General features: G+C 45.9%; 1 protein-coding gene across 4 annotated transcripts in view; it reads left to right on the top strand.

The window, feature by feature from the left end:
* The first annotated feature begins 5,167 nt into the window (after positions 1 to 5,167).
* KDM6A (lysine demethylase 6A) overlaps positions 5,168 to 11,534 on the top strand; it is a 251,094-nt gene continuing 244,727 nt past the window's right edge. For all 4 annotated transcript variants that reach the window (XM_072615112.1, XM_072615110.1, XM_072615111.1 and 1 more), the window contains exons 1-2: positions 5,168 to 5,726; positions 6,001 to 6,064. In XM_072615112.1, coding sequence (XP_072471213.1) covers positions 5,572 to 5,726; positions 6,001 to 6,064 — 219 coding nt within the window. In that variant the 5' untranslated portion in view covers positions 5,168 to 5,571. The remainder of the gene's footprint in view (positions 5,727 to 6,000; positions 6,065 to 11,534) is intronic.

Here is an 11,534-nt window from a genome sequence, read left to right as displayed (position 1 = left end):
ATTCTAGTTAGGTTTGGAATACAGTCTTTCTTGCTACTGGGAATGGTTTCAGTGGATAGCAAACTCTCTCCTCCTCTCTGAATCCCTGTGCCTCTGAGTCAAAGACTTCATAGGCAAAAATTCCCTTTCTCTGGTGGCACTCCCTCATTCAGATCCACTTCAGCTCTGTTCCTCATGTCGCTGTCCCACTGTGCCCCCGGAAACCCATTCCATTGTTAACAAGCTACCCTTCCTATGAGATCTTTTTCCCTCACATTCCATCTTTTGGTATTGGATAAACCTTTTCTCATCTCCCTTTCTCTCCCCACACAAAATGGACCAGTTAGAGTAGACATACACCTCATCCTTCATTGCCACTTCCAGACCTTCCCCTGCTACCAGTACTCAGAAACTTCTCTAAGGTTCACTGCAGCAAAAAAATATTACCATCCAGGGGTGAGTTATCTACTAGACCCCCTCATCCCCAGATCATTACCCCTTCTTTCTCAGGGAGTTCAGTATCAACTTAATAACTTCACTCTATATTTCAGCTCTGGCTGCAGGGTGGTGAAGTGGATAGAGTATAGGACCTGAAGTTAGTTCAGATCCATCCTCAGACACTTACTAGCTACGTCAAGAAAACCCCAAATGGGATCAGGAAGAGTCTGAAATGACTGAACAAAAAAACATACTTCAGCTCTCACAGGGAAGATTCATACCCTTTTATCTCATCATCACTAACCACTGTTTCAGTTCCATGATTCATGCCTGAAATTCTTCTTTACTCTCCTATCCTTCTCTCCCTTACAACTTCAGCTTTCCAAACTCTAGTCTTAGCAACCTCTATGGTATAACCTCTAGTCACTTTACCCTTTCCTGCTTTTTCAACTATCCCTCCCTTAAGTTTTTTCCTTCAAAATCTGAAGTCAGCCAGTTCAACTTAAAAGATTTTCTGTACCCCAGATCCCTTGTTCCTTTCCAAACCAAACTCCAACTTCCACTCACTCCTTATCCATACCTTCTCCACAGCTGATCAAGTGCTGTTGGGTGCCATTGAAGGAAATCATACCACTGTGGTGACTTGGTCCATTACAGATGCATGTCATCTTCTTTCATTTGATTCACACCTGTCTTTTTACTTTTTTCTAATTGACTCCCTATCACATTTTTGACAACATTCGTTCCAAACTTTCTCTTATCTCCTTAAACCATGGTATATCCACCTGTCCCTCCCCCTTTCCTCTTCCCCACCTCTTTCTTTACCCCATTCATTCATTTCTTTTCTCCTCACTGCATTCTGGCTTCTGACCTCATCTTTCCGCAGAACTATCTCTCTCCAAAGTTACCAGTACTCTTAATTGCCAAATCCATTGGTCTTTTCTCAATACTTATCCTCCTTGATCTCTCTGTAGCCTTTGACACTCAATCACCCCCTTCTAGATATCTTTATGTGTTTTCTTCACCCTGTTGTTTCTTGGTTTTCTTTAACAACTGTCTGATCACTCCTCAGTCTCTTTCATCCAAGTCATGGCCACAAACCACCTCCTAGACTTACCCAGGTAATGAAGTGAATAGGAGCACTGGGCCTGCAGTTACAGACCTCAGTTAAATCTGGTGTAAGTCATTTAGCTTTTTCTACTTCAGTTTCATCAACTATAAAATGAGGATAATATTAGCACATCGTTGTGAAGATCAGATGAGATATTTGTCTTAGCAACAGTGCTGGCACGTAGGTATTTAGTAAATGCTTCCTCTGTCATTCAAAACCCTTTATAACCTAGTCTTCCCCTTATATTTCCCATCTTCTTATACCTTCAACCCCTCCCCCCAATATTCTTGGATCCAGTGACACTGGCCTATTTGCGGTTTCTCCAACCTATTCCTAGCATTTTGACTGTCTGTCCCCCAAACCTGGAATGCTCTTTCCCTCCTTATCTCTGTCTCCTGAGAGGGCAAGAGAGGGAGGAATTTATTCAGCACCTACTATGTGCTAGATTCTGTGCTAAGTGCCCAGAATTCTATATCCTGCTTATTAGGGCCTATGTACAGTTATCTCCTCATGACTCAAATGTTTTCCTTTCCACCTCTGCTCCTTGGAATTCATAACCACTTTCAATGCAAAGTCTTTCTGGTTCTCCCCTCCTCCTGCCAACCCCATTGCCTCTCCTGGAAGTTACTATACGTATATTTTGTTTTAGCCCCTGTATCAGGCTTTTGCCTTTTGAATCTCCTTACTGAATCATCCAATGCCTTGTATACCTCGAATTATAGTAGATAATAAATGCTTGAACTGACTAAGTGAAATTACTATGGATTATTGAGACTTGGAGAAGCAGCTTGGTTTATTGGCTTAGTAGTCAGCCTTTTGTGCCAAGAACAGTACTGGCCTCTCAGTATACAAAGCATGAAACAATTCCTACTCTCACGGAATTTCTATTCTAAAGGGGAAGACACCCAGTAAATACATACAAAATAAACACAAATCAATACAAAGAAGTTAAATACAAGGCAATTTGGGAGAGACAGCAGGTCCAATTGAAAAAGCGGCCCTTGACCTGTGTCTTTATGGAAGAGAAGGATTTTAAGAGGTCTAGAGGAAGAGAGGGGAGAGCAGTGGAGGAAAGGGAAATGCTAAAGCTTTGAGATAGGGATATGGAGTGGGGTTGTGTGAGAAGGCAGTTTGGCTGGATTGCTGGGTATACTTCAGGAAGGATTGTGCAAGGAATCCAGAAGGATAGGTTGGGATCAAGTTGTGAGGGTAAAAACTGGACAAAGGAATTTATATTTAATTCTAAAATAGGGATTAAATAGGGGAGGGACATGTTCAGATCTGCTCAATAGATTTCATTTAGTAAACGGAAGTTTTAAAAGGCAGATATATTTTTGGTTATGACCAAACTCTCACAAGAGTTAAAATCAGCTCTTATCGGAAAAATGATTACTTTGGCAGCTTTGTGGAAGAGAGACGACTTAAGGCAAGCACACTAATCAGAAGGCCTTTGCTTTCTAATCTAGGGGAGAGGTGTTGAGGTTCTAAAGTAAAATGGTAGCCACAGGAGCATAGAGAGAAGTGATGTGGCAGTAGCAATTTTGGATGTTTGGTGAGCAAGAGAAAGCTGTGGAGGTAAGGAGGTCACAAACCTGTGAGACAAGGAAGAATGGTGATGTCTGTGGCAGAAATATAGAAGTTTGGAAGAGGGTGGATTTGGAGAGAAAGATGAGTTCTGTTTAGGACACAAGTTTGAGACGTCTCCAGGACAACTTATTAGTCCCACGGTGTCTTTTCCAGAGGCAATGACAAACCCCAACTCTCCCTTATCAATTCAATCCATTTACTCAGACCCCTTATAGTTGTACAAATGATATGTAATATACCACATGGATCACGAAATGTAGAGAAAGCAGAACAAATCAAACATGAAACAGAATCTACAGAAAAGTGGAATTCGCTAGTCCAGTGGCTAGTCTCAGTGGAAATATTTGATATACGTATGTGTTTATACTACAATTGGGATGAAAAAAAACAGCACCTAACATTAACTCCTGGGACCTACTACTAAAGTAACAATGTCTTCCCTGTGTTTCCAAGTATAGAACTGATACAATTGTTGCTAGTATCTGAAATACATGAAATCCTCTTAATATAAATGCCAAATAAGAGATTTAGTAAGGAATTAACGGATAAATTTATTGGTCATTAAATCTGTTTTACTATTTCCTTCTCATCGATGTTCGCAGTTCTTACCTAGAAAACAGACTTTGCTTAGAGCCCACCTTTTCTCAAGCCTTGCCTATTTCATCCGGGCAAATGAGGTAAGCCTCGGGTTTATTCTTTATTTTCCCATTTTCTCCCAATTATACTTTGGTCTTTGAAGTTCTAGGTGTTTATTTACACACGAGATTGGCTGTCAAAGCAGCCCCTTCAGCAGCGCGGCCACAATTGTCAGCAGGTTATTTATTGGGAAGCAGGAAGCCCGGGGGAGCCCTGGCCACCGAGCTGGGAAGCTCCGGGCCGGAGCCTTCACCTCTCTGCCTCCGGGGAGGGCGGGCATTGTGCTCCCCGGAGCTTCGGGTGCCAGTCTTCTCCGCCCGGCCGAGGCCCCGGGATCGCAGCTGCTTGGAGATTACGAGCCAAGATGAAAAAAATAACCGGGCACGTCCCATCGTCCGATCTCCCATCATTTTGTCCCCGAGAAGGTGACTGGCCGGTGGTTATGTCTCGAACGCGCAGGGAAGAGGTGGCCGCGGGACGGGGCTCCAGCTTGACGTAACCGGACGGCGGCCTCCAGCCTGGCACCGATCCTCCCGCGGAGCCCGCCCGGGCTGGCCGCTCCCCCGCGGCGCGGGCTGGCTCGGCCGGGCACCCTCCGTCGCGAGGTTATTTCCCTCGGCCCGCACCCCGCCTTCGGGGGGAGCGCGGGGCCCCAGGCACGGCCAGGGGTGGGCCCCGCGGCCATCTGGGTGGGGTGGCAGCCGCGCCCTCCCCTCCCCCTCCCGCTCCCGCTCCAGCCCCGGGGTGTGTGCGCTGGGGAAGCCATTATTACCCAGCGGTGCCAAAAGCCAACGCCTCGCGCCGAGGGAGGGGGAACCCGTGACGGCTCCTCCCTCCCTCCCCCTCCAGCCCGGCTGCACCCACGGACCCACGCCCCCAGGATCGCCGAGGCCACTCGAGGAGGAGCTACGGCGGCGGCCGCCCCAGAGATCCCAGGCTCGCTGGACTGCTGGAGGGTCGAACGGAGCCGCCCCGCCTCCGCCGCCGCGTTAACTGGACAGACGCGGCAGACGAACCCTCACACCCCGGACCTCGCCCTCTTGCCCCCGCCTACTCCCGAGCCCCCTCCTCCCCCTCCCCCCAGGCCCCCCGCAGCTCTCGAGGTGACACGGTCCGGACCCTCCATTCTTTTCACGAGTCTATTTAACGAGCACAACCTAACCTGATGTTCCTACACGTTGACAACCCTCCCCCGGACAGACGCACTCCCGAGCCAACCACGGGCTGAGCCCAGGGGCCATCCCGGTCCTCCGTCACCAATCGCCGGCGGCCTTGGTGGGAGGAGTCAGAAGAGCTAGCAAGTTGAGTCGAGGCGCGGCTGACGTGAGTCAACAAAGGTCACGTGGGCCGGACTGCTGAAGGGGATTGGCCAAGCCGAGGCCGGGCGGGGAGGGAGGGGGGTCACGGCGGCGGCGTGGGGTTCGCTCTGTGACACAATTACAACAACTTTGTGCTGGTGCCGGGGAAGTTTGTGTCTCCAACAAATCCCCTCTGGGCGCCCCTCAGCGCCGCTCTCCGGCTTCCCCCGCCGCCCCTGCCCGCCGCCGCCCCACACCTAACCCCCGCGATGTGACCCCAGTGTTGGGTTCCGCTGCCGTCGCCAGACCCCGACCCCTCGGGGTGCCCGCAGCCCCTGCCACCGCCGCCGCGTTGTGATTGCTCGGCGCCGCCGCTCGCGGTGGAGGAGGAGGAGGAGGGTGGAGGAGGCGGAGGCGGCGATAAAGTTGGTGTGTCGGTCCGCCCGGAGATTGGGGGGTTTTGTTCGCGGCCCCGGCCCGGGGGGGTCTCGTTGTTGGGAGTTGTTAATTCGCTGCGTTTCCATGAAATCCTGCGGAGTGTCGCTCGCTACCGCCGCCACCGCCGCTTTCGGTGATGAGGAAAAGAAAATGGCGGCGGGAAAAGCGAGCGGCGAGAGCGAGGAGGAGTTCCCCAGCCTGACAGCCGAGGAAAGAGAGGTGCTCAGCGGACTCGACAGGTACTGACCGCGGCCCGGCCCGGCCCGGGACGGGGGATCCGCGCCGCTCTCCCCCGGGGGGAGGGAGGGGGAACTCGGCGGTTCGTGTCGGGCAGGCTGGCGGCGGCGGCGGCGCCGTGTGCGGCGGGACCCGCTCCCTTCCTTCGCGGCCGGCCGCTGCCATCGCCGCCGCCGCCCCCGCGGGGCCCTCCCGGGCGGCGGCCGGGGCCCGTGGGGGGGAGCTGGGTGCCGACTGGGCGACATTAACGCGCTCTCTGTCCGCCTCTCCCCGCAGCCGCCTCTTCGGATTTTTGAGGCTTCATGAAGATGGCGCCAGAATGAAGGCCCTGCTGGTAAAGGTAAGGAAGCCCCGGGAGCGAGCGGACGAGCCGGCCCATCCTCCTTCCCGGGCGGCGCGGGTGGCGGGGGACGCCGCGGAGGCTCGGGCCTGGCTTGCCCCCCGCCGGAACTCGGACGGGCGCCCGCCGGACCCCCGGACCTTGCCCGCCCCCTCCCCCACGGCCCCTTCTCCCTCCCGGATCCACTCCCTGCCGCCGGGGAGGCCCCGCGATGGTCGCGTGCCGCCCCCCGAGGAGGCGGAGGCCGAAGTCCGAGGCGGCGGCGGCCCGGAGCCCAGCAGACCGCCGCCCTCGGGTGGCGCGGCCCCGGCCGTCCGTGCGGGAGCCGGGCTCCCGGCGCCTCGTGACGGGAACGGCCCCGGGGGGAGCCTCGAGGGCCGAGCCCGGGCTCGCTGCCGGCGTTCCCCGGCCCGCTGGCCGAGACGGGGCGGCCGGGAGTTCGGGTCCAGGCCGGTGACCGCGGCCGGGGCTGCGTACGTTCCACCTGAAGTTGAGGGACGTGTTTACTTTTGGGGTCCAGCTGCCACGGAAACCCCGCGCTGGTGTGCGTGTTGGTGTGCGTGTGCGTGTGCGGCCTCCCCTGCGGGAGCTGCCTGCCCGGCTCATGGGGCCGGGCTCGGGGCCGGGGCTCGGGGTGCGCTGCCTGTTTATTTGTGTGGAAAGTTGTTGGCCCTGTCATTTAGTTAAGTAATGGCTGCTCCTGTCGGCCCAAGATGGCGGGACGGGGTGGGAGGAGAAAGCGAGGGGGGCGGGCTGGGGGAGGGAGGAGAGGTAAACACGGCGAGGAGTGGGAGCCGTGGAGAAGGCTGGGGGGGCCCCGCGGCGTGAGATCTACCTGTGGCACGGCCCGGGGGCCGTCCGACCGGGCGCTGGTGAACAAAGGCTGTGGGTCTGTCTGTGCTGCGGCCTGGGGGAGATGTGGAAGGGTGCCCTGGGAGGGGGGGTGCCCCAGGAGGAGGGGTGTCCCAGGAGGTACCCTGGGAGGGGGGTGCCCCAGAGGAGGTGCCCCAGGAGAAGGGGTGCCCCAGGAGGCGATGCCCTGGTGCGATCCATCACTGGCGTGTGACACGTAACCTTGGGACCTTCAGAAGAGAAGTTGTCATTAAAGCCTGGCGCGTTTTCTTCTCTTGGTTCTGGGTCGTTTTAGTTCTAAGGGATTGCAGTCAGCCTTCCAGCCCCCGGCGCCTTCAGTTTTTAGCCCTAATACTAATTTTTCCGCATCCTTGTACTAACTTTCTCTTCAAAGTAAATAGAAGAGATTCTGATTTTATTGGTTTTTATGAGGTCATAGTAAGTACTTTTCAGAAAATACAGGTCAGTATGAATACTAATACAAAAACTTGATTTAACTTTTAGTTAGTTTTTAATTATAAGTGATTAAATATCCTGGCATAAACGGTTAGTGATTAGTTCTGATACGAGATTTAATTGTACAGTTTGCTACAGTGTGAGCATTTTTAATTTTCTTTAAAAATATTTGAATTTCATCATATACTGTGATAATAAGAAGGTACTGATCTAGCAACTAGTTTAACAAGTTTAGAAGTTACACTCCTTTGATATTTAGGATGGATCATTGAAAAAGTTGGAAAAGTTTGGCCCAATCAGTTAAGTTTTAGTTCTTACGAGTTGATTATTTTTAATGGATTATAATTTTTTTTGAATGAGACCTGATGTTTACGTATGTAGTGTTAAGTGGTAGTTGATTTTAAATTGATCATATTTTTGTGTCAGTAACATTGAACTTTTGCTTGAGAGTATGGTTATTACCCCTTGTAGATGTGATCCTGTAAATATGAAGTTTTATGTTCTTAAATTTTAGGGAATGGTTTTGTCAAACATATATGCTGGCAGGAAGATCATGCTTTCTCACAATTTTCCAGCAGATAAATCTTAAGTGTTGCCAAAATTAGAAGTTTCATAAAAATTTGGAGTATATTAAAGCTTAACAAAATACTTGGTATTTAGTTAAGATGAAAAAAGCTCAAATTTAAGCTGTCTGATTGAATGAGTCAGCTTTAAGGTTCACTGGGTTGTGAGATCCTACCTGATTAGGTCAAGACTCATTAGCCATAACATTAAAGTAACTGTTTAAGTGCAGTAAAAAACTCTGAGTGTGTGGTTGCAGTGTCGTGCAATTCTTAGTTGTATCTTGGTGAGCCTGAACATAACAGTTAAAATAAGTGTTGTGAAGTACAGCACCTTTATAACCTTTCTCACTGTTTGTATTGGTGACTGTGCAGAATGAATGAGCTGAAATCCTGGTATAGGAAGTATTTAATTATCCAGGAATGTTATAGGAAGTATGAAACATTATGTATTTTGCAAAATGTTGGAAGCATGTTGGTTTTCAGAATCTTTTCTGAAAGTTCTCATTGACCTGGGCAATTTACAGGGCAGTTTTGCCTTGAGGGCAGATAACAGGACTGGAAAAAGTCAATTGTTCTAGCCTTTGGTCTCAAAACCTGTGATTTTGTGCCTCCCACCCACCCCTCCCTTGGCCTCCTCCATCCCACAAAACATGATTGATTACTGAAGTTTTTTAATGGTTTTTTCCCCAAATCTTATGGTGACATCATTCTTCGAGGGATGATTTATTTATTATCATCTTCCCAGTCAGTCTTTGACTCCCTACTCCACTCCCCTTTCCAATTCTCTAGACTTGGCTCAGATTATGGGCATATTTTATACTTTATCATCCTCAATCATCAGAAGCAGACACTTTACATCATGCTTTAATGTTTTGTCAAAATGTTTTTTAAAAGTTGTTTTTTACATATTTAATTACCTCCCCCCCTCCCCAGTGCCTCCCATACTTTTACCATTAGGCCCAAGAATATTTTCCTCCAAATTCTCAGGTCCTTTGATGTTTGTTTATATACATATGAATTTTTATAATAATAACTTGGCTGACAGACAACTTTTCTAATGTGATGAAACAGTCTGCTTGGTTTTCAATATCTGTTGCTAATCTTAATATAAAACTAATGGTTCTGTGAAAAGTCTTCAATTGGTTAATTATGCATGTGGTTGGGGAAATAATGTGGTATTTAAAATACTGGGTTGTACATGTATTCCAACTAAGTTTCAAAATCAGGGTCTTGAAAAGTCTTAAATAAGATGCTGTTTAAACTAATGCCAACACTCAATCTTCTAATACATAATGCAGGGATTCTTATTTTTTAAATTAGAGTAGGTGAAAAGTAAGAAGTAAAACATTTTAACAGAAAAGTATAGCTATGTTGACTTTTTGTCTTTTGAAAACCATTTTGGGTTAATTTTGTTTTCATCAGAATGGAAAAAGAAATGATGAATTAAAAGTATAATTATGGTATTGTGTTAATATAATACAAGTGGGATGAGGAATCTGGGTATCTATACCATAGTATAATGATTTAAGTTGTCCTGATAACCCTTTTTATCATGGGGACAAATTTTCATGAATTCCAACTTTTACTTTTGATATGTTGTTAAATATTAACTCTCTTATTTACATGTTGCAGGTTCACCTTTTGTGATGTTATAAGCATTGCATGTCAGATAAAAATGAGGATTTATTTTTTCTTCTGTTGGGAGGTGGAAATTATTGAAATAGCTTTAAAAATATTTTTTTCTGGGCATTGGAACTGTTTTACTGGATTTTAAAGCATTCATTTTCCAAAATTCTGGTGTTTTTTTTTGACAAAGACAAGTTAATAGTAACCGGCAGTTGTAAATTACAGGGGTTCTTGATTTCTGGTGGTAATATTTGAAGAATTATAATTAAAATCATTTATTGCTGTACATTTTTTTCTATTAACTGACACTTAAATAGATGTGTTAATCTTTAATGTTTATGATGGTTGATGTTTCTGTTGATACATTGAAAGTAGAATTATCTTATTTAAAAGAGCTACAAACTTTACTGTGGAGAGTTTTTGAACTATACTTTTTAGAGTTTAGATGCTGTTTTTAGAAGTTTGAAAAGTGCTTTTAAAATAGTTGATGATATTGGACTTGTTTAGATGAATTAACACAAGATTTTATTGTTTGAAAATTGGATAATGAACTTGTCATATGCATTATGTGGAGTGCAGATGTATTTAGGAAAGCAATCATATTTTGAAAACTTTGATTGTGTTTACAGAGTCCTAGAAAAATTGGTACAATGCAGCCTTTATATGAAATGACCCTCAAAAACTAGGTTGGTTTGCCTATAAGTTGACCTAAGGTGACAGAAAATGTTTGGTATCTGGAGATATAAGTTAAGATGATACAATTTTATATGACAGTGGTGAATTCTGAGTATTGGTTTTTACAAAATCAAATTACTCAGACTCATCTGACTGCCAAATTAGCCTGTATTTTAAGTTATTTGGAAAAATTACAGATGAAAGATCAATTCAGGTGACAAAGCATGATGATGATGGGAAAAGAGCTTCTTAAAAACGTAAGTTAGCACTATTTAGTGTTCTTTCTTTGGGCCAGGTAAGAGTAGTATCATTCATATTACATATTGTATGTCTTTGATTCAGTTTTTCATGGATGAGGCCAAATATTATTTTACAAATCACAAGTAATATGAGGTTAATTTTTTTTTTCTAAGTAAAAAGTCAGTGAAGAGGTGCTTTGTGCTTATTGGAACTTATGATAATGAATGTTAGATTTTTGAAATGTGGTATCTGGAGAGCTAATTTGTGTTAAGAAAACAACAGCAGATTTCCTAAAAACTGAAATGGTGGTTAGGCTATTTCTGGAACCACATGCACTTATTTGTAGAATAGTTAATTAATTAGTTTGGAGGTTATTTAATGAATACGTAATTGATAATGATATATGAACTTCACACGATTTAATTTTATTTCACAGATGATTGTAGTATTTTCAGTATTTCATTCAAGGTCTTTAACTTTATTCAGTCCAGTTTCCAGAAAGTTAATAATACATTACTTATGATAAAAGTACATGTTTAAGTTCTTCCAGATTTGTCAAACTTACATTTGCTTCCAAGTTTGCAGATTGATTGTCTTTTAAACGTGTGAGAGGTTGAATTTTCAGTTCTAGATTTAGGAATTTGCAATGTGCAAATTACAACAACAAGCATAAGTGTGTATTTTTTTTATCAGAGACTAGGTCTTTGGACTTAATTTTTGGCACGTAGTTAATGGAAGAGCTAATCTTCATCCTCCTCAAGATGTAGCTATGATATTTTTATTGAAATCTTACTGTACTGTTTGATTTTTGCATTAGGTCTATGGAATAGAAATTACAGAAATGATCAACAGTATATGATATAGCAGCATTATGTTTCCAAGAGCTGTATCTATGGCATTACAATTGGAATTAAGTTTACTTAAAGAACATTTGGTCTGTGAGGTTGGCAAAAAAATAAAAGTAAAAAATTCAAATATAAAAACAAATAATTATTTCCTGTGATTTTTTTCTTCAGTAGCCCCAAAGTTGATAGTATTTTAAAAGCATGCTTCTTTCA

The sequence above is a fragment of the Notamacropus eugenii genome, chromosome 5, assembly GCF_028372415.1.
Source record: "Notamacropus eugenii isolate mMacEug1 chromosome 5, mMacEug1.pri_v2, whole genome shotgun sequence".
NCBI lineage: Eukaryota > Metazoa > Chordata > Mammalia > Diprotodontia > Macropodidae > Notamacropus > Notamacropus eugenii.
The sequence above is the reverse complement of the archived record's forward strand: the minus strand, read 5'-3'. Positions and strand labels throughout refer to the sequence as shown.